The sequence below is a fragment of the Oncorhynchus mykiss genome, chromosome 18 (assembly GCF_013265735.2).
Source record: "Oncorhynchus mykiss isolate Arlee chromosome 18, USDA_OmykA_1.1, whole genome shotgun sequence".
Classification (NCBI taxonomy): Eukaryota; Metazoa; Chordata; class Actinopteri; order Salmoniformes; family Salmonidae; genus Oncorhynchus; species Oncorhynchus mykiss.
Genome location: NC_048582.1, coordinates 3,747,768 through 3,772,522, shown reverse-complemented (window position 1 = coordinate 3,772,522; position 24,755 = coordinate 3,747,768). Strand labels below are relative to the sequence as shown.

The 24,755-nt window shown below is 41.7% G+C and overlaps 1 protein-coding gene across 2 annotated transcripts in view; it reads left to right on the top strand.

Annotated features, from left to right (window-relative positions):
* The window catches only part of LOC110512986 (protocadherin-9), a 550,907-nt gene that overhangs the window by 524,116 nt on the left and 2,036 nt on the right, over positions 1-24,755 (top strand). For both annotated transcript variants that reach the window (XM_036951478.1, XM_036951477.1), the window contains exon 5: positions 24,496-24,755. This exon is cut by the window's right edge and continues 2,036 nt beyond it. In XM_036951478.1, coding sequence (XP_036807373.1) covers positions 24,496-24,755 — 260 coding nt within the window. The remainder of the gene's footprint in view (positions 1-24,495) is intronic.

Sequence of the window (24,755 nt, the reverse complement as noted above, 5' to 3'; positions counted from 1 at the left end):
TATAGTGTGTATTTATATTGTAGATCCCCCCCCCCCCCAGTATAGTGTGTATTTATAATGTAGATCTCCCCCCAGTATAGTGTGTATTTATAATGTAGATCTCCCCCCCCCAGTATAGTGTGTATTTATAATGTAGATCTCCCCCCCAGTATAGTGTGTATTTATAATGTAGATCTCCCCCCCCCCAGTATAGTGTGTATTTATAATGTAGATCTCCCCCCAGTATAGTGTGTATTTATAATGTAGATCTCCTCCCCCAGTATAGTGTGTATTTATAATGTAGATCCCCCCCCCCCCAGTATAGTGTGTATTTATAATGTAGATCTCCCCCCCCCCCCAGTATAGTGTGTATTTATAATGTAGATCTCCCCCCAGTATAGTGTGTATTTATAATGTAGATCTCCTCCCCCAGTATAGTGTGTATTTATAATGTAGATCCCCCCCCCCCCAGTATAGTGTGTATTTATAATGTAGATCTCCCCTCCCCAGTATAGTGTGTATTTATAATGTAGATCTCCCCCCAGTATAGTGTGTATTTATAATGTAGATCTCCCCCCCCCAGTATAGTGTGTATTTATAATGTAGATCTCCCCTCCCCAGTATAGTGTGTATTTATAATGTAGATCTCCCCCCAGTATAGTGTGTATTTATAATGTAGATCTCCCCCCCCCCCCCCAGTATAGTGTGTATTTATAATGTAGATCTCCCCCCCCCCCAGTATAGTGTGTATTTATAATGTAGATCTCCCCCCCCAGTATAGTGTATATTTATAATGTAGATCTCCCCCCCCAGTATAGTGTGTATTTATAATGTAGATCTCCCCCCCCCCCAGTATAGTGTGTATTTATAATGTAGATCTCCCCCCCCCCCAGTATAGTGTGTATTTATAATGTAGATCTCCCCCCCCAGTATAGTGTGTATTTATAATGTAGATCTCCCCCCCCCCCAGTATAGTGTGTATTTATAATGTAGATCTCCCCCCCCAGTATAGTGTGTATTTATAATGTAGATCTCCCCCCCCCAGTATAGTGTGTATTTATAATGTAGATCCCCCCCCAGTATAGTGTGTATTTATAATGTAGATCTCCTCCCCCAGTATAGTGTGTATTTATAATGTAGATCCCCCCCCCCCCAGTATAGTGTATATTTATAATGTAGATCTCCCCCCCCCCAGTATAGTGTATATTTATAATGTAGATCTCCCCCCCCCCAGTATAGTGTGTATTTATAATGTAGATCTCCCCCCCCCCAGTATAGTGTATATTTATAATGTAGATCCCCCCCCCCCAGTATAGTGTATATTTATAATGTAGATCTCCCCCCCCCAGTATAGTGTATATTTATAATGTAGATCTCCCCCCCCCAGTATAGTGTGTATTTATAATGTAGATCCCCCCCCCCCCAGTATAGTGTATATTTATAATGTAGATCCCCCCCCCCCCAGTATAGTGTATATTTATAATGTAGATCCCCCCCCCAGTATAGTGTGTATTTATAATGTAGATCCCCCCCCCCCCAGTATAGTGTATATTTATAATGTAGATCTCCCCCCCCAGTATAGTGTATATTTATAATGTAGATCTCCCCCCCCAGTATAGTGTGTATTTATAATGTAGATCTCCCCCCAGTATAGTGTGTATTTATAATGTAGATCTCCCCCCCCAGTATAGTGTATATTTATAATGTAGATCTCCCCCCCAGTATAGTGTGTATTTATAATGTAGATCTCCCCCCCCCCAGTATAGTGTGTATTTATAATGTAGATCTCCCCCCCCCCAGTATAGTGTGTATTTATAATGTAGATCTCCCCCCCCCCAGTATAGTGTGTATTTATAATGTAGATCTCCTCCCCCAGTATAGTGTGTATTTATAATGTAGATCCCCCCCCCCAGTATAGTGTGTATTTATAATGTAGATCCCCCCCCCAGTATAGTGTGTATTTATAATGTAGACCCCCCCCCCCAGTATAGTGTGTATTTATAATGTAGATCCCCCCCCAGTATAGTGTATATTTATAATGTAGATCTCCCCCCCCCAGTATAGTGTGTATTTATAATGTAGATCTCCCCCCCAGTATAGTGTGTATTTATAATGTAGATCTCCCCCCCCCAGTATAGTGTGTATTTATAATGTAGATCTCCCCCCCCCCAGTATAGTGTGTATTTATAATGTAGATCTCCCCCCCCAGTATAGTGTGTATTTATAATGTAGATCTCCCCCCCCCCCAGTATAGTGTGTATTTATAATGTAGATCCCCCCCCCAGTATAGTGTGTATTTATAATGTAGATCTCCCCCCCAGTATAGTGTGTATTTATAATGTAGATCCCCCCCCCAGTATAGTGTGTATTTATACTGTAGATCTCCCCCCCCCAGTATAGTGTGTATTTATAATGTAGATCTCCCCCCCCCCAGTATAGTGTGTATTTATAATGTAGATCTCCCCCCCCCCCAGTATAGTGTGTATTTATAATGTAGATCTCCCCCCCCCAGTATAGTGTGTATTTATAATGTAGATCTCCCCCCCCCCAGTATAGTGTGTATTTATAATGTAGATCCCCCCCCCAGTATAGTGTGTATTTATAATGTAGATCTCCCCCCCCCAGTATAGTGTGTATTTATATTGTAGATCCCCCCCCCCCCCAGTATAGTGTGTATTTATATTGTAGATCTCCCCCCCCAGTATAGTGTGTATTTATATTGTAGATCTCCACCCCAGTATAGTGTGTATTTATATTGTAGATCCCCCCCCCCTCAGTATAGTGTGTATTTATATTGTAGATCTCCCCCCCCCAGTATAGTGTGTATTTATAATGTAGATCTCCCCCCCCCAGTATAGTGTGTATTTATAATGTAGATCTCCCCCCCAGTATAGTGTGTATTTATAATGTAGATCCCCCCCCAGTATAGTGTATATTTATAATGTAGATCTCCCCCCCCCAGTATAGTGTATATTTATAATGTAGATCTCCCCCCCCCCCAGTATAGTGTATATTTATAATGTAGATCTCCCCCCCCCCCAGTATAGTGTGTATTTATAATGTAGATCTCCCCCCCCCCAGTATAGTGTGTATTTATAATGTAGATCTCCCCCCCCCCCAGTATAGTGTGTATTTATAATGTAGATCCTCCCCCCAGTATAGTGTGTATTTATAATGTAGATCTCCCCCCCAGTATAGTGTGTATTTATAATGTAGATCCCCCCCCCAGTATAGTGTGTATTTATAATGTAGATCCCCCCCCCCCCAGTATAGTGTGTATTTATAATGTAGATCTCCCCCCCCAGTATAGTGTGTATTTATAATGTAGATCCCCCCCCCCAGTATAGTGTGTATTTATAATGTAGATCCCCCCCCCCCAGTATAGTGTGTATTTATAATGTAGATTCCCCCCCCCCCAGTATAGTGTGTATTTATAATGTAGATCCCCCCCCCCCCCCCCAGTATAGTGTGTATTTATATTGTAGATCTCCCCCCCCCCAGTATAGTGTGTATTTATAATGTAGATCTCCCCCCCCCCCCCCAGTATAGTGTGTATTTATAATGTAGATCTCCCCCCCAGTATAGTGTGTATTTATAATGTAGATCTCCCCCCCCAGTATAGTGTGTATTTATAATGTAGATCCCCCCCCCCCAGTATAGTGTGTATTTATAATGTAGATCTCCCCCCCCCCAGTATAGTGTGTATTTATAATGTAGATCCCCCCCCCCCAGTATAGTGTGTATTTATAATGTAGATCTCCCCCCCCCCAGTATAGTGTGTATTTATAATGTAGATCCCCCCCCCCCAGTATAGTGTGTATTTATAATGTAGATCTCCCCCCCCAGTATAGTGTGTATTTATAATGTAGATCCCCCCCCCCCAGTATAGTGTGTATTTATAATGTAGATCTCCCCCCCCCCAGTATAGTGTGTATTTATAATGTAGATCTCCCCCCCAGTATAGTGTGTATTTATAATGTAGATCTCCCCCCCCAGTATAGTGTGTATTTATAATGTAGATCCCCCCCCCCCAGTATAGTGTGTATTTATAATGTAGATCCCCCCCCCCCCAGTATAGTGTGTATTTATAATGTAGATCTCCCCCCCCCAGTATAGTGTGTATTTATAATGTAGATCTCCCCCCCAGTATAGTGTGTATTTATAATGTAGATCTCCCCCCCAGTATAGTGTGTATTTATAATGTAGATCTCCCCCCCAGTATAGTGTGTATTTATAATGTAGATCTCCCCCCCCCCAGTATAGTGTGTATTTATAATGTAGATCTCCCCCCCCCAGTATAGTGTGTATTTATAATGTAGATCCCCCCCCCAGTATAGTGTGTATTTATAATGTAGATCTCCCCCCCCAGTATAGTGTGTATTTATAATGTAGATCCCCCCCCTCCCAGTATAGTGTGTATTTATAATGTAGATCTCCCCCCCAGTATAGTGTGTATTTATAATGTAGATCCCCCCCCTCCCAGTATAGTGTGTATTTATAATGTAGATCCCCCCCCAGTATAGTGTGTATTTATAATGTAGATCTCCCCCCCCAGTATAGTGTGTATTTATAATGTAGATCCCCCCCCTCCCAGTATAGTGTATATTTATAATGTAGATCTCCCCCCCAGTATAGTGTGTATTTATAATGTAGATCCCCCCCCTCCCAGTATAGTGTATATTTATAATGTAGATCTCCCCCCCAGTATAGTGTGTATTTATAATGTAGATCTCCCCCCCCCCCCCCAGTATAGTGTGTATTTATAATGTAGATCTCCCCCCCCCCCCCCCAGTATAGTGTGTATTTATAATGTAGATCTCCCCCCCAGTATAGTGTGTATTTATAATGTAGACCCCCCCCCCAGTATAGTGTGTATTTATAATGTAGATCCCCCCCCTCCCAGTATAGTGTATATTTATAATGTAGATCTCCCCCCCCCCCCAGTATAGTGTGTATTTATAATGTAGACCCCCCCCCCCCAGTATAGTGTATATTTATAATGTAGATCTCCCCCCCAGTATAGTGTATATTTATAATGTAGATCTCCCCCCCCCCAGTATAGTGTGTATTTATAATGTAGATCCCCCCCAGTATAGTGTGTATTTATAATGTAGATCTCCCCCCCCAGTATAGTGTGTATTTATAATGTAGATCTCCCCCCCCCCAGTATAGTGTGTATTTATAATGTAGATCCCCCCCCAGTATAGTGTGTATTTATAATGTAGATCTCCCCCCCCCCCCCCAGTATAGTGTGTATTTATAATGTAGATCTCCCCCCTCCCCCCCCCCAGTATAGTGTGTATTTATAATGTAGATCTCCCCCCCCCCCAGTATAGTGTGTATTTATAATGTAGATCTCCCCCCCCCAGTATAGTGTGTATTTATAATGTAGATCTCCCCCCCCCCAGTATAGTGTGTATTTATAATGTAGGTCTCCCCCCCCAGTATAGTGTATATTTATAATGTAGATCTCCCCCCCCCCAGTATAGTGTGTATTTATAATGTAGGTCTCCCCCCCCAGTATAGTGTGTATTTATAATGTAGATCTCCCCCCCCCCCCCAGTATAGTGTGTATTTATAATGTAGATCTCCCCCCCCCCCCCCCCAGTATAGTGTGTATTTATAATGTAGATCTCCCCCCCCCAGTATAGTGTGTATTTATAATGTAGATCTCCCCCCCCCAGTATAGTGTGTATTTATAATGTAGATCTCCCCCCCCCAGTATAGTGTATATTTATAATGTAGGTCTCCCCCCCCAGTATAGTGTGTATTTATAATGTAGATCCCCCCCCCAGTATAGTGTATATTTATAATGTAGATCTCCCCCCCCCAGTATAGTGTGTATTTATAATGTAGATCTCCCCCCCAGTATAGTGTGTATTTATAATGTAGATCTCCTCCCCAGTATAGTGTGTATTTATAATGTAGATCTCCCCCCCCCCAGTATAGTGTGTATTTATAATGTAGATCTCCCCCCCAGTATAGTGTGTATTTATAATGTAGATCTCCCCCCCCCAGTATAGTGTGTATTTATAATGTAGATCTCCCCCCCAGTATAGTGTGTATTTATAATGTAGATCTCCTCCCCAGTATAGTGTGTATTTATAATGTAGATCCCCCCCCCAGTATAGTGTGTATTTATAATGTAGATCTCCTCCCCAGTATAGTGTGTATTTATAATGTAGATCTCCCCCCCCCAGTATAGTGTATATTTATAATGTAGATCTCCCCCCCAGTATAGTGTGTATTTATAATGTTGATCTCCCCCCCCAGTATAGTGTGTATTTATAATGTAGATCTCCCCCCCCAGTATAGTGTGTATTTATAATGTAGATCTCCCCCCCCCAGTATAGTGTGTATTTATAATGTAGATCTCCCCCCCCCAGTATAGTGTGTATTTATAATGTAGATCTCCCCCCCCCCCAGTATAGTGTGTATTTATAATGTAGATCTCCCCCCCCCAGTATAGTGTGTATTTATAATGTAGATCTCCTCCCCAGTATAGTGTGTATTTATAATGTAGATCTCCCCCCCCCAGTATAGTGTGTATTTATAATGTAGATCCCCCCCAGTATAGTGTGTATTTATAATGTAGATCTCCCCCCCCCCCAGTATAGTGTGTATTTATAATGTAGATCTCCCCCCCCAGTATAGTGTGTATTTATAATGTAGATCCCCCCCAGTATAGTGTGTATTTATAATGTAGATCTCCCCCCCCCCCCCAGTATAGTGTGTATTTATAATGTAGATCTCCCCCCCAGTATAGTGTGTATTTATAATGTAGATCCCCCCCCAGTATAGTGTGTATTTATAATGTAGATCTCCTCCCCAGTATAGTGTGTATTTATAATGTAGATCTCCCCCCCAGTATAGTGTGTATTTATACTGTAGATCTCCCCCCCAGTATAGTGTGTATTTATAATGTAGATCTCCCCCCCCAGTATAGTGTGTATTTATAATGTAGATCTCCCCCCCAGTATAGTGTGTATTTATAATGTAGATCTCCCCCCCAGTATAGTGTATATTTATAATGTAGATCTCCCCCCCCCAGTATAGTGTGTATTTATATTGTAGATCTCCCCCCCCCCAGTATAGTGTGTATTTATAATGTAGATCTCCCCCCCCCAGTATAGTGTGTATTTATAATGTAGATCTCCCCCCCAGTATAGTGTGTATTTATAATGTAGATCTCCCCCCCCCCAGTATAGTGTGTATTTATAATGTAGATCTCCTCCCCAGTATAGTGTGTATTTATAATGTAGATCCCCCCCCAGTATAGTGTATATTTATAATGTAGATCTCCCCCCCCCAGTATAGTGTGTATTTATAATGTAGATCTCCCCCCCCCCAGTATAGTGTGTATTTATAATGTAGATCTCCTCCCCAGTATAGTGTGTATTTATAATGTAGATCTCCCCCCCCCCAGTATAGTGTGTATTTATAATGTAGATCCCCCCCCCCCAGTATAGTGTGTATTTATAATGTAGATCTCCCCCCCAGTATAGTGTGTATTTATAATGTAGATCTCCCCCCCCCCCAGTATAGTGTGTATTTATAATGTAGATCTCCCCCCCAGTATAGTGTGTATTTATAATGTAGATCTCCCCCCCAGTATAGTGTGTATTTATAATGTAGATCTCCCCCCCAGTATAGTGTGTATTTATAATGTAGATCTCCCCCCCAGTATAGTGTGTATTTATAATGTAGATCCCCCCCCCAGTATAGTGTGTATTTATAATGTAGATCTCCCCCCCCAGTATAGTGTGTATTTATAATGTAGATCTCCCCCCCCAGTATAGTGTGTATTTATAATGTAGATCTCCCCCCCCAGTATAGTGTGTATTTATAATGTAGATCTCCTCCCCAGTATAGTGTGTATTTATAATGTAGATCTCCCCCCCCCAGTATAGTGTGTATTTATAATGTAGATCCCCCCCCCCCAGTATAGTGTGTATTTATAATGTAGATCTCCCCCCCAGTATAGTGTGTATTTATAATGTAGATCTCCCCCCCCCCAGTATAGTGTGTATTTATAATGTAGATCTCCCCCCCCAGTATAGTGTGTATTTATAATGTAGATCTCCCCCCCCAGTATAGTGTGTATTTATAATGTAGATCTCCCCCCCCCAGTATAGTGTGTATTTATAATGTAGATCTCCCCCCCCAGTATAGTGTGTATTTATAATGTAGATCCCCCCCCCAGTATAGTGTGTATTTATAATGTAGATCTCCCCCCCCAGTATAGTGTGTATTTATAATGTAGATCTCCTCCCCCAGTATAGTGTGTATTTATAATGTAGATCTCCCCCCAGTATAGTATGTATTTATAATGTAGATCTCCCCCCCCCCCCAGTATAGTGTATATTTATAATGTAGATCCCCCCCCCCAGTATAGTGTGTATTTATAATGTAGATCTCCCCCCCCCCCCAGTATAGTGTGTATTTATAATGTAGATCTCCCCCCCCAGTATAGTGTGTATTTATAATGTAGATCTCCCCCCCCAGTATAGTGTGTATTTATAATGTAGATCTCCCCCCCAGTATAGTGTGTATTTATATTGTAGATCCCCCCCCCCCAGTATAGTGTGTATTTATAATGTAGATCTCCCCCCACCAGTAAGTGTGTATATTATAATGTAGATCTCACCCACCAATGTATAGTGTGATTTAATAATGTAGATCTCCCCCCCGCCAGTAATAGTGTAGTTTATAGATGTAGAATCCTCCTCCGCCAGTAAGAGTGTAGTATTTATAATGTAGATCTCCCCCCCACCAGTATAGTGTGTATTTATAATGGTAGATCTCCCCCCCCAGTATAGTGTGTAATTTATAATGTAGATCGCCCCCCCGTTAGTGTTATTTATAGTAGATGTATATATGATATGTGATATATGTATTTACATGTGATATTAGTGTAGTATGTATTTATATTATGTAGATGTAGATCCCCCCCCCCCCAGTATAGGTAGTTATTTATAATGAGAGTGTTAGATCTAAGTAATTAATTAGTAAATATATTTTGTAATTGTATCTCCCCCCCAGATAGTGTATTTTTAATGTAGATCCCCCCCCCCGTGTGTATATCGTAGATTCCCCCCCGTGTGTGTGTAGATTCTCCCCCCAGTATAGTGTGATAATGTAGATTATACCCCATAGTAGTATGTTATTATATAAGTGTGTATTATACCCTGCTTTATGTAGATCCCCCCCCCCAGTATAGTGTGAGATATATTTATAATTTAGTAGTAGTGTATATACTAGTGTGACCCCCCCCCCCCCCCCCCAGTAGTGTAGTGTATTATAATGTAGATCTGTATATAGTGTATATTATGATATTTAGATCTGTATTAGATAGTATTTGTATATTATAATGTAGATCTCCCCCCCCAGTATAGTGTGTATTTATAATGTAGATCTCCCCCCCCAGTATAGTGTGTATTTATAATGTAGATCTCCCCCCCCAGTATAGTGTGTATTTATAATGTAGATCCCCCCCCCCAGTATAGTGTGTATTTATATGTAGATCCCCCCCCCCCAGTATAGTGTAGTATTTATAATGTAGATCTCCCCCCCCAGTATAGTGTGTATTTATAATGTAGATCTCCCCCCCCCAGTATAGTGTGTATTTATATGTAGATCTCCCCCCCAGTATAGTGTGTATTTATAATGTAGATCTCCCCCCCCAGTATAGTGTGTATTTATAATGTAGATCTCCCCCCCAGTATAGTGTGTATTTATAATGTAGATCTCCCCCCCAGTATAGTGTGTATTTATAATGTAGATCTCCCCCCCCCAGTATAGTGTGTATTTATAATGTAGATCTCCCCCCCCAGTATAGTGTGTATTTATAATGTAGATCTCCCCCCCCCAGTATAGTGTGTATTTATAATGTAGATCTCCCCCCCCAGTATAGTGTGTATTTATAATGTAGATCTCCCCCCCCCCCCCCCAGTATAGTGTGTATTTATAATGTAGATCTCCCCCCCCCCCCCAGTATAGTGTGTATTTATAATGTAGATCTCCCCCCCCCCCAGTATAGTGTGTATTTATAATGTAGATCTCCCCCCCCCCAGTATAGTGTGTATTTATAATGTAGATCTCCCCCCCCCAGTATAGTGTGTATTTATATGTAGATCCCCCCCCCCAGTATAGTGTGTATTTATAATTGTAGATCCCCCCCCCAGTATAGTGTGTATTTATAATGTAGATCTCCCCCCCCAGTATAGTGTGTATTTATAATGTAGATCTCCCCCCCCAGTATAGTGTGTATTTATAATGTAGATCTCCCCCCCCCAGTATAGTGTGTATTTATAATGTAGATCTCCCCCCCCAGTATAGTGTGTATTTATAATGTAGATCTCCCCCCCCCCCCCCCAGTATAGTGTGTATTTATAATGTAGATCTCCCCCCCCCCCCCAGTATAGTGTGTATTTATAATGTAGATCCCCCCCCCCAGTATAGTGTGTATTTATAATGTAGATCTCCTCCCCCAGTATAGTGTGTATTTATAATGTAGATCTCCCCCCCCCAGTATAGTGTGTATTTATAATGTAGATCTCCCCCCCCAGTATAGTGTGTATTTATAATGTAGATCTCCCCCCCCCAGTATAGTGTGTATTTATAATGTAGATCTCCCCCCCAGTATAGTGTGTATTTATAATGTAGATCCCCCCCCCCCAGTATAGTGTGTATTTATAATGTAGATCTCCCCCCCAGTATAGTGTGTATTTATAATGTAGATCTCCCCCCCCCAGTATAGTGTGTATTTATAATGTAGATCCCCCCCCCCAGTATAGTGTGTATTTATAATGTAGATCTCCCCCCCCCCAGTATAGTGTATATTTATAATGTAGATCTCCCCCCCAGTATAGTGTGTATTTATAATGTAGATCTCCCCCCCCCCCCCCCAGTATAGTGTGTATTTATAATGTAGATCTCCCCCCCCCCCCCCAGTATAGTGTGTATTTATAATGTAGATCTCCCCCCCCCCCAGTATAGTGTGTATTTATAATGTAGATCTCCCCCCCCCCCAGTATAGTGTGTATTTATAATGTAGATCTCCCCCCCCCAGTATAGTGTGTATTTATATTGTAGATCCCCCCCCCCCAGTATAGTGTGTATTTATATTGTAGATCCCCCCCCAGTATAGTGTGTATTTATAATGTAGATCTCCCCCCCAGTATAGTGTGTATTTATAATGTAGATCTCCCCCCCCAGTATAGTGTGTATTTATAATGTAGATCTCCCCCCCAGTATAGTGTGTATTTATAATGTAGATCTCCCCCCCCAGTATAGTGTGTATTTATAATGTAGATCTCCCCCCCCCCCCCCCAGTATAGTGTGTATTTATAATGTAGATCTCCCCCCCCCCCCCAGTATAGTGTGTATTTATAATGTAGATCTCCCCCCCCCCAGTATAGTGTGTATTTATAATGTAGATCTCCCCCCCCAGTATAGTGTGTATTTATAATGTAGATCTCCCCCCCCCCAGTATAGTGTGTATTTATAATGTAGATCTCCCCCCAGTATAGTGTGTATTTATAATGTAGATCTCCCCCCCCCCCCCAGTATAGTGTGTATTTATAATGTAGATCTCCCCCCCCCCCAGTATAGTGTGTATTTATAATGTAGATCTCCCCCCCCAGTATAGTGTGTATTTATAATGTAGATCTCCCCCCCCCCAGTATAGTGTGTATTTATAATGTAGATCTCCCCCCAGTATAGTGTGTATTTATAATGTAGATCTCCCCCCCCCAGTATAGTGTGTATTTATAATGTAGATCTCCCCCCCCAGTATAGTGTGTATTTATAATGTAGATCTCCCCCCCCCCAGTATAGTGTGTATTTATAATGTAGATCTCCCCCCCCCAGTATAGTGTGTATTTATAATGTAGATCTCCCCCCCAGTATAGTGTGTATTTATAATGTAGATCTCCCCCCCAGTATAGTGTGTATTTATAATGTAGATCCTCCCCCCAGTATAGTGTGTATTTATAATGTAGATCTCCCCCCCCCCCAGTATAGTGTGTATTTATAATGTAGATCTCCCCCCCCCCCCAGTATAGTGTGTATTTATAATGTAGATCTCCCCCCCCCAGTATAGTGTGTATTTATAATGTAGGTCTCCCCCCCCAGTATAGTGTGTATTTATAATGTAGATCCCCCCCCAGTATAGTGTGTATTTATAATGTAGATCTCCCCCCCCAGTATAGTGTGTATTTATAATGTAGATCTCCCCCCCCCAGTATAGTGTGTATTTATAATGTAGATCTCCTCCCCCAGTATAGTGTGTATTTATAATGTAGATCTCCCCCCCCCCCAGTATAGTGTGTATTTATAATGTAGATCTCCCCCCCCCCCCAGTATAGTGTGTATTTATAATGTAGATCTCCCCCCCCCAGTATAGTGTGTATTTATAATGTAGATCCCCCCCCCAGTATAGTGTGTATTTATAATGTAGATCCCCCCCCCCCCAGTATAGTGTGTATTTATAATGTAGATCTCCTCCCCCAGTATAGTGTGTATTTATAATGTAGATCTCCCCCCCCCCCAGTATAGTGTGTATTTATAATGTAGATCTCCCCCCCCCCCCAGTATAGTGTGTATTTATAATGTAGATCTCCCCCCCAGTATAGTGTGTATTTATAATGTAGATCTCCCCCCCCCAGTATAGTGTGTATTTATAATGTAGATCTCCCCCCCAGTATAGTGTGTATTTATAATGTAGATCCCCCCCCCCCAGTATAGTGTGTATTTATAATGTAGATCCCCCCCCCCAGTATAGTGTATATTTATAATGTAGATCTCCCCCCCAGTATAGTGTGTATTTATAATGTAGATCCCCCCCCCCCAGTATAGTGTGTATTTATAATGTAGATCCCCCCCCCCAGTATAGTGTATATTTATAATGTAGATCTCCCCCCCAGTATAGTGTGTATTTATACTGTAGATCCCCCCCCCCCAGTATAGTGTGTATTTATAATGTAGATCTCCCCCCAGTATAGTGTGTATTTATAATGTAGATCTCCCCCCCAGTATAGTGTGTATTTATAATGTAGATCCCCCCCCCAGTATAGTGTGTATTTATAATGTAGATCCCCCCCCCAGTATAGTGTGTATTTATAATGTAGATCTCCCCCCCAGTATAGTGTGTATTTATACTGTAGATCCCCCCCCCCAGTATAGTGTGTATTTATAATGTAGATCCCCCCCCCCAGTATAGTGTGTATTTATATTGTAGATCTCCCCCCCCCCCAGTATAGTGTGTATTTATAATGTAGATCCCCCCCCCCCAGTATAGTGTGTATTTATAATGTAGATCTCTCCTCCATCTGGCACCAGCATCTTGACACAACAGCCGTTGGTAGGTGACATCAGAGAGACAGGAGGTCAATTGGTGACTGTGTACGTGTGTCTGTGTGTGTGTGTATCTGTGTGTGTGTGTATTTGTGTGCGTGCTTATGTGTGTGTGTATATGTGTGCGTGTGTGTGTCTGTGTGTTTGTGTGCGTGCGTGCGTGCGTGTGTGTGTGTGCGTGCGTGTGTGTGTGTGTGTATCTGTGTGCATGTGTGTGTGTGTGTGTGTGTACTCATCATTGTGAATGGAGGTCAATGGGAGACTGCCCGTACGATGGTTAAAGACAGACTGGTTCTAGACAGACATCAGCCCTCCAATACACACCAATACACACCAATACGTACCAATACACACCAATACGTACCAATACATACCGATACGTACCAATACATACCGATACGTACCAATACATACCGATACGTACCGATACGTACCAATACATACCGATACGTACCAATACGTACCAATACATACCGATACGTACCGATACGTACCAATACATACCGATACGTACCAATACATACCGATACGTACCGATACGTACCAATACGTACCAATACGTACCGATACATACCAATACATACCGATACATACCGATACAAACCGATACATACCAATACATACCGATACGTACCAATACGTACCAATACATACCAATACATACCGATACATACCAATACATACCAATACACACCAATACATACCAATACACACCAATACATACCGATACATACCAATACATACCAATACACACCAATACAGACCGATACGTACCAATACGTACCAATACATACCAATACATACCGATACATACCAATACATACCAATACACACCAATACATACCAATACACACCAATACGTACCAATACATACCAATACATACCGATACATACCAATACATACCAATACACACCAATACATACCGATACATACCAATACATACCAATACATACCAATACATACCAATACACACCAATACATACCGATACGTACCAATACGTACCAATACATACCAATACATACCGATACATACCAATACATACCAATACACACCAATACATACCGATACATACCAATACATACCAATACATACCAATACACACCAATACATACCGATACATACCAATACATACCAATACACACCAATACATACCGATACGTACCAATACGTACCAATTCATACCAATACATACCGATACATACCAATACATACCAATACACACCAATACACACCAATACATACCAATACTTACAGATACATACCGAGACGTATAGTAAATCCTCTCTGATGGACTGGCGTTGTTCCTTTACCAGTCCGACTGTGGACTTTTGCCCTAGATTAGTTTTGTCCTCACTCTGCTACAGAGAGTTCAGTTTCACTTCTGGGTTTGTTGACGATATTCATAGGCAGTGTCAGTTTCTCACACCTGGAAAATCATCCTGCTGCAACAGGAAACACGATTTATAGTTTGGATTATAAAATATTAACATTTTAGAAGTGGTGGATACATTGTTGGTTTAAGGGGCAAATCAATTCTGATAATTTAAAGTGTAAATTACAAACTTTAGACGTCTTTTTAAACCCCGAATACACTTCAAAGTTTGTTTTTTTTGCAACGAGAAGGGTGATCGAATTAAGATCCTACATCTGTTCGTTCATTTGACTGTCCTGGACGTTATAGAGAGGCTTCAGTACCTCTACTTCGTTAAGGCTCAGAGTCTGAGACTATATGATTCACTTGGACTGGCCTTGTCTAAATCAGGCCTACGTCCAATATATATCCTCAATGGGAACCTGTTCCATGTATACTGTTGACAATATGATTCCCTTCTGTTTGATATGTCCTTGTCTAAATCAGGCCTACATCCAATATATATCCTCAATGGGACCCTATATAGTCCACTACTACCCTATGGGTCCTGGTCTAATGTAGTGCACTGAATGGGGGAAAGGGTGTAGTTTGACACAGACAATGGAGACCAGATGACAGGGGTTCCTCGGATGTGATGTCTCAATCACACCCTGGCTTTATCACAAATTGCAGTCTATTTCCCTATGTAGTGCACTGCTTAGAACCAGAGGCACATACGGATGGATCTAGGGGGTTGCAGTTTTTTGGGACACAGGGGATGACTCAATCAGGCCTTGTTTTGGGTGCCAAGCACCTTGACAGCAGGTCGCTATAGCTGGTGAGACGAAGAGTGGAAATTGTCCCGTGCCCATGTGGAGATTCTGATTGGCTCTCCCGTGTGACTCTCCTCCAATCTACATGGTAATGGAGAGGCTATTACATCGGAGGAATAGAAACGCTCAATTTACATCTGATTAACGGACGAAACTGAGAGGCTCCGTCTTGACGCTCAAATGGCACCCTATTCCCTACGTAGTGCACTACTTTGACCAGAGCTCTATAGAACCATATTCCCTACGTAGTGCACTACTTTGGACCGAGCCCTATAGAAACATATTCCCTACGTAGTGCACTACTTTGGACCAGAGCCCTATAGAACCCTATTCCCTACGTAGTGCACTACTTTGGACCAGAGCCCTATAGAACCTTATTCCCTACGTAGTGCACTATAGTATACTACATAGTGAATAGGGTGTCATTTAGGAAACATCGTAAGGAAACAGAACATGATGGCTGTTTGGTGAGGAAACAGTTGCTGTGGTAACAGACTTGTATTTAAAAGAAGAAAGGTACCATTAAGTTGGTCTTATATCTGTGTAGTGGTGTAGTACATTCATAGATATACAATCTAACGATTTGTCCTCTCCGTTCAAGTCAATAATGGCATAATGGGTGGACTGGCGGCCATTGAGGGTGTACCCAATCGGAGCGAAACAGGAAGTAAAAGCAATCTGTAGCGTGATTATTTTTTTTTTTAAGTCAACTCAACTGACGTTACAAAAAATATTGCTAGATACCATTTCTCTGATTTCATTATTGTCGGGCTACATTTTCCTGTTATGTACGCTAGTCCACTTACCAACGAAGTAGCCACTCCCACTACCACTCCCACTCCCATTCCCACTCCCACTCCACTTCCATCCATATTCTCATTCCCATCCCTATTCCCATTCCCACTTCCATTCCCACTTCCACTACCATGCACACTAGCATTCCCACTCCCACTATCATTCCCACTAGCATTCCCACTCCCACTCCCATTCCAATTCCCATTCCCACTCCCACTCCCAATCCCACTACCACTACCACTCCCACTATCATGCACACTCCCATTCCCACTCACACTCCCATTCCCATTCCCACTATCAATCCCACTCACTCCCATTCCCACTACCATTCCCACTCCCACTACCACTCTCATTCCCACTCCCACTCCCACTACCATTCCTATTCCCATTTCCACTCCCACTTCCAAAACCACTCCCATCCCCAGTCTGCCATTTACTTCACTCACTCCTCAGCTCGCTCCTGTCTTCCTCTCTCTCCAATCTCATTTTGGGAAATTAATCTTCCTGTCACCCTCTCTAATCCCCCCCGTCCCCTCTCCTCTTCCTACCCCTCCTGCTATTCCTCATGTCACCATGATAATGTGTCGCTCTGCCAGGCTCCTCACGAGCTCATTATCTAGAGTTATTGGGACGGACTGCTACCCTACATGGAGTGGAGGAGAGGGGAGAGTGGAGGAAAAGGAGAGACAGGAGGGAAGGGGAGGGGGAGGAGAGAGGAGGGGAAGGGGGAGAGGGAAGGGGGGGGTGAGGAGGGGAAGGGGGAGACAAGAGGAGAACAGAGGAGAGGAGAGGAGGGGAGATGAGTGACTCCCATTGTGACTCCCGTCATCTTATTTCAGTCATTTCTATGGCCCCAGAACAATCTGGACATGGAAAATGATTTCGGATGGTTTAAAGGGTCTGGAATCACTACGTTTAAAGCCAAGGGCTCCCAGAACGTTGACGGAGCAAGGCGACATGTTGTTATTAAAGACACAAAAGGCTGGCACAACGACATCAATTCACGCTGTCCTCGGCATGAATGACCCTGGAGGGTTCCACAGCTGCTTCTGCCTTCCTTCCTTCCATTCTTCCCCGCCGATGTCTCACAGACAAGGGCCTCCCGTTTTTGTATCCTTTATGATAAAAGACAGTAATCAAATTTGGTTGAGTAGCTAGAGGAGGCTAGAGATGGCGGGAGAAAAGAGGAGGGAGAGAAGAGGAGGCTAGAGAAGAAGAGGGGGCTAGTGAAGAAGAGGAGGGAGAGAAGAAGAGGAGGGAGAGAAGAAGAAGAGGGAAAGAAGAAGAGGAGGGAGAGAAGAAGAGGAGGGAGAGAAGAAGAGGAGTGAGAGAAGCAGAAGAGGAGGGAGAGGGATGGATTAAATTAACGTTGATTATTGCCAGTCCTATGAGGTTTGATGGAAAGAGCAGCATGGATGGCAGGCTTTGTAAATGTACTGTTATTTGTTTAACTAGTGGTTATATGTGTCTCTGAAGGGTGACTGATGATAGCATACAGTATTAAACTGGTTAAATGACAACTCAAACAGCTAAGCTGAGTGTTGTCAAGGAGGTGGACATTTGAAGGAAAATGTCCATTGGCTGTCACGTGTCAGTTACCTGGTACTATAGGAACTTGGAAGCATAGTGAGTGGCAAATCATTTGTAAAAAAAAAAAATAGAAAAGAGTAGTGGCCCAAGGCAACTGCCCTGAGGGACACCGCACTGTACACACCTGATGTTAGAGAAGCTTCCATTGACGAACATTCTCTGGGTTCTATTGGTTAAATATTTCTCCAACCATGTGATGCCAGGTGATGTAAAGCCACAGCAAGTGAGTTCATCATTAACAATGTATTATCAATAACATTAATTCTGAAATATAACAATGCAGCTCCACCTATCGTCTTTTTTATTATCCATTTTTTTAAAAAACCAATCATCAGTCATCTAAGTCAGTGCAGTACAAATTGGAGTGCCCTTCTCAATATGCATACTGAAAGTCAGTAGTTAACTTGATCTCTGATAAAGAGCAGGTTACTTGTTCAAACAACATTTTCGCCATGTGTTTACTAAAAACAGGCAGCAAACTGATTGGGAGGCCGTTAAAGAGCCAGCAAAAGGTGCTTTATAATTTTTAGACGGTGGAATTACTTTGTCTTTCTTCCACGCCTTCGGATTCCTCCTTTAGGCTTTGGTCATTAAAGACACAGCACATATTTGTATTGAATGTTAGACATCATCATTGTCTCTTCTGATATATGATCACTAACCATTAATACGTTCACACAGACTCAAACATGTACATGTTAAACAACACAACCACACGTGTCTTTAAACACTCTGTGTGTGGGTTGATTGGGCTGTAGTGGTTGATTGGGCTGTAGTGGTTGATTGGGCTGTAGTTCAGTGGACATGGATGGCTGTCACTGGATCACCTGTGTGGACTGAGGGACAGATCACCTGTCTGGACTGAGGGACAGATCACCTGTCTGGACTGAGGGATAGATCATCTGTCTGGACTGAGGGATGGATGATGTGTCTGGACTGAGGGACAGATCACCTGTCTGGACTGAGGGACAGATCACCTGTCTGGACTGAGGGACCGATCACCTGTCTGGACTGAGTGATGGATGATGTGTCTGGACTGAGGGACAGATCACCTGTCTGGACTGAGGGACAGATCACCTGTCTGGACTGAGGGATGGATGATGTGTCTGGACTGAGGGATGGATGATGTGTCTGGACTGAGGGACAGATCACCTGTCTGGACTGAGGGACAGATCACCTGTCTGGACTGAGGGATGGATGATGTGTCTGGACTGAGGGACAGATCACCTGTCTGGACTGAGGGACAGATCACCTGTCTGGAATGAGGGACAGATCACTTGTCTGGACTGATGGACAGATCCCCTGTCTGGACTGAGGGATGGATGATGTGTCTGGACTGAGGGATGGATGATGTGTCTGGACTGAGGGATGGATGATGTGTCTGGACTGAGGGATGGATGATGTGTCTGGACTGAGGGATGGATGATGTGTCTGGACTGAGGAATGGATGATGTGTCTGGACTGAGGGATGGATGATGTGTCTGGACTGAGGAATGGATGACGTGTCTGGACTGATGGATGGATGGAGTGTCTGTGCTGAGGGTTGGGGCTCCATGGACCAGTGGGCTCTGGGACCATCAAAGGGGTCATCTATTAGGAGGATTATACAAGGTATGTGTGATGAAACAGAGCTAGAAATCCAAGGAAACTGATGATGAACATTACAACTTGATGTACAGTGCAGTAGAAAGGAGGGAAGAGTGAAGGTCTGGAACATTTTGGCTAGGTGGTTTTTAGGCTGTAGTTCCTGAAATAAGTGATGGAGCCCAGGTAACATGACTACATGGAACTCTCTCGTAGCCCAGGTAACATGACTACATGGAACTCTCTGGTAGCCCAGGTAACATGACTACATGGAACTCTCTGGTAGCCCAGGTAACATGACTACATGGAACTCTCTGGTAGCCCAGGTAACATGACTACATGGAACTCTCTGGTAGCCCAGGTAACATGACTACATGGAACTCTCTGGTAGCCCAGGTAACATGACTACATGGAACTCTCTGGTAGCCCCTATACAGAACATTGACAATGAGGTTGAATGAGGTTTGAATGCAGACCTTTGGTGAATATTCTTGTGTCATCTCGAAAAGAATTGAAAAGATATTACCTAGAGCATTTTCTGTTGTCGCCAGCAACTGTGTATCTTTGGTAGCTAATAAGTGTCACGGATCAGTCCGGAACTGTGTCATTGCGCAGACCTGGTCCCCGTTCCCACTGATTGCATTTGTATAAAATGTGCCCTTTGTTTCAGACTCGGGCTGTCGATTAGTGTTACACTGTCCGTTGGTCGCGTGAGTACATTTGCCTTGTTGTATTTGGGCTTTCGTGCCCTTGTGGATTGCGCAGACGATTACGGGGTCTCGTCCCGTGTGATAATCATTGTGCGATTGTGTTATTTATTCGAGGTACTCTTCGCTCTTTTTTGTCTGGGTTTCAACCCTGTGTTTTTGTGTTAGGTGTTTGTTTGGTCTTCGTCCCCTTTGCCTTTACACGGCACGCTGTAATTTGGGCTGAATAAAAAAAAAAACTATTACGCATTCCTGCGCCTGTCTCCCGAATTATTCATACCAACGTGACAATAAGGTTGAAGGGATTTACCCAACCCTTCGTAAATATTGTCTGAGTCCCGAATGGCACCCTATTCCCTATATAGTGCACTACTTTTGACCAGGGCCCTATGGAACCCTATTCCCTATATAGTGCACTACTTTTGACCAGGGCCCTATGGAACCCTATTCCCTATATAGTGCACTACTTTTGACCAGGACCCTATGGAACCCTATTCCCTATGTAGTGCACTACTTTTGACCAGAACCCTATAGAACCCTATTCCCTATATAGTGCACTACTTTAGACCAGAACCCTATAGAACCCAATTCCCTATATAGTGCACTACTTTAGACCAGGGCGCACCATATAGGGAATAGCGAACCATATGAGGCAGAAGCTACATTTACCATCTTTTAAAGGATAACGGAGATATCAAGATGTTGTAGATACTAGTTTGTATCACTCCTCTATGTTCCTGCTCTGTCCAACCAAAGCTAGTGAAATCATTTAGTCCCAAGAAGATCATTTATTCATTTCCGTCTTCCTGCCAAGTCGTGTGGCATCTGTCTCAAGGATGATTCTGAACTAAGTGAAGACAATACCTTCTGTACTGATGCCAGACATGGCATTTAGAAAATGTTTTCCATTTAAGGCTGAAAAGGCTTCTTTTTAAAAAAAACATGACATATGCATATTTCAGCTTTTTATTTTGGCTTCCAGAAGTACCGTCATTTCTATTGGCAGAATTTCGAATGATCTTTAACTTTTTAGTATTTCAAAGGAAATGATATATTCTGTTCTGTCGTTGTTGGGTTTTTTTTTGGTAGTGGTTGTTGTGGATAGAAATTGAGTTTAGAAATAGGTGATTTTTCTGTCCATATCACATATGTCTGTTGTGGTAGAGTTTCAGTGAAGAAACAGGTGATTTTCTATCCATTTCACACATGTCTGTTGTGGTAGAGTTTCAGTGGAGAAACAGGTGATTTTCTATCCATTTCACATGTGTCTGTTGTGGTAGAGTTTCAGTGAAGAAACAGTTAATTTTCTATCCATTTCACATATGTCTGTTGTGGTAGAGTTTCAGTGAAGAAACAGTTAATTTTCTATCCATTTCACATATGTCTGTTGTGGTAGAGTTTCAATGAAGAAACATGTGATTTTCTATCCATTTCATGTATGTCTGTTGTGGAAGAGTTTCAATGAAGAAACAGTTGATTTTCTATCCATTTCACATATGTCTGTTGTGGTAGAGTTTCAATGAAGAAACAGTTGATTTTCTATCCATTTCACATATGTCTGTTGTGTTAGAGTTTCAGTGTAGAAACAGGTGATTTTCTATCAATTTCACATATGTCTGTTGTGGTAGAGTTTCAGTGTTGAAACAGGTGATTTTCTATCCATTTCACATATGTCTGTTGTGGTAGAGTTTCAATGAAGAAACAGTTGATTTTCTATCCATTTCACATATGTCTGTTGTGGTAGAGTTTCAGTGTAGAAACAGGTGATTTTCTATCCATTTCACATGTGTCTGTTGTGGTAGAGTTTCAGTGAAGAAACAGGTGATTTTCTATCCATTTCACATATGTCTGTTGTGGTAGTTTCAATGAAGAAACTGTTGATTTTCTATCCATTTCACATATGTCTGTTGTGGTAGAGTTTCCGTGTAGAAACAGGTGAGTTTCTATCCATTTCACATATGTCTTTTGTTGTGGTAGAGTTTCAGTGAAGAAACAGTTTAATATTCTGTCCACCTCACATATTTCTTATCCCAGGAGAAGCCTGTTGAGCAAAACCCTGCATTGTTACCTCCTTTCGCTTTGTTCCACTTGACGTTTCTCCCACCTTCTCAACGTGAAATTTGAAGCTAAACTGACTTAAGGAACAGTTCACAACCTTTTAAATATTGACTTTATAACAAGTATTTTTGCTAGTTAATTAATAAGCAATGTGCCCGGTCTTCAGAAGCTGCTCTTTGTTTGTGCAGAACATAAATTAACACTTGCTCACAAGGCCTCGGGTATGAATTATATATGAGGTCGGCAACAACTAGCGCTAATGGTGTCTTGCCGCGTTTTACACAATTAGGTTTTGCGGGAGCTAAAAATGTTGATTTGATCTAAAAGCGTTTTTATGAGTTGAGTGGATTAGAATGCGTTTCAGATTTCAAGAGGGATGTCTCCCGAGCCTGAAGGACAGAAATAATGTGACAGATGGAGAAGGTTGTAGTAGTTCTACAATGACACAATATTAAATATTCAACTTTGTTTACAAGACTAATATATAACTGTTAAATTAATTCTGTCATTAGTTATGGTCACTGTATAGCACCTGTATAGTACTATCAGTATTACCTTGTTATGTATCTGTAGTACTATCAGTATTATCTTGTTATATCTCTATAGTACTAACAGTATTATCTTGTTATATCTCTGTAGTACTATCAGTATTATCTTGTTATATCTCTGTAGTACTAACAGTATTACCTTGTTATATCTCTGTAGTACTATCAGTATTACCCTGTTATATCTCTATAGTACTAACAGTATTACCTTGTTATATCTCTGTAGTACTATCAGTATTACCTTGTTACGTCTCTGTAGTACTATCAGTATTACCTTGTTATGTATCTGTAGTACTATCAGTATTACCTTGTTATATCTCTATAGCACTAACAGTAGTACCTTGTTATATCTCTGTAGTACTAACAGTATTACCCTGTTATATCGCTTTAGTACTATCAGTATTACCTTGTTATATCTCTTTAGTACTATCAGTATTACCTTGTAATGTCTCTGTAGTACTAACAGTATTACCTTGTTATATCTCTATAGTACTATCAGTATTACATTGTTATATATATCTGTTGTACTATCAGTATTTTATTGTTATATCTCTGTAGTAGTATCAGTATTATCTTGTTATATCTCTGTAGGAGTAACAGTATTACCTTTTTATATCTCTATAGTACTATCAGTATTACCTTGTTATGTCTCTGTAGTGGTAACAGTATAACCTTGTTATGTCTCTGTAGTAGTAACAGCATTACCTTGTTATATCTCTGTAGTACTATCAGTATTACCTTGTTATGCCTCTGTAGTAGTAACAGTGGTATTACCTTGTTTTGTCTCTGTAGTAGTAACAGTATTACCTTGTTATATCTCTGTAGTACTAACAGTATTACCTTGTTATGTCTCTGTAGTAGTAACAGTATTACCTTGTTATATATCTGTAGTACTAACAGTATTACCTTGTTATGTCTCTGTAGTAGTAACAGTATTACCTTGTTATATATATCTGTAGTACTATCAGTATTACCTTGTTATGCCTCTGTAGTAGTAACAGTATTCCCTTGTTATATCTCTGTAGTACTAACAGTATTACCTTGTTATGTCTCTGTAGTAGTAACAGTATTACCTTGTTATGTCTCTGTAGTACTAACAGTATTACCTTGTTATATCTCTGTAGTACTATCAGCATTACCTTGTTATATCTCTGTAGTACTATCAGTATTACCTTGTTATGTCTCTGTAGTAGTAACAGTATTCCCTTGTTATATCTCTGTAGTACTAACAGTATTACCTTGTTATGTCTCTGTAGTAGTAACAGTATTACCTTGTTATGTCTCTGTAGTACTAACAGTATTACCTTGTTATATCTCTGTAGTACTATCAGCATTACCTTGTTATATCTCTGTAGTACTAACAGTATTATCTTGTTATATCTCTGTAGTACTATCAGCATTACCTTGTTATATCTCTGTAGTACTAACAGTATTATCTTGTTATATCTCTGTAGTACTATCAGCATTACCTTGTTATATCTCTGTAGTACTAACAGTATTACCTTGTTATATCTCTATAGTACTATCAGTATTACCTTGTTATGTCTCTATAGTACTATCAGTATTACCATGTTATGTCTCTGTAGTAGTAATGTTCTGGTTGTTCTGGTCCTGGAGAGAGAGGCGTGGGCGGAGCTACAGAAATGTAACACTAACATTGAGTGTCCTGTTCTTCTTCTCTCTGTCTCTCTCTAGATGGCCCCCTGGGACCCAGAGGCCTAGTGGAAGCTACAGAGATGTGTACCCAGGAGTGTTTGGTGCTTGGCCACTCTGACAACTGCTGGATGCCCCCTACCCTCGGCTCCTACAGCCAGCCCAAGTCTCCAGTGTCCAACTTCGCCACCCAGAAAGAGTGGGCCAAAGAGAAACTGCTCAACGGCCATACTACGTTGACCCGGACCTGGAAGACCGATAGTGGGCGGGACCAGTTTTGTGACAAGAAGCAATTTGGCAGC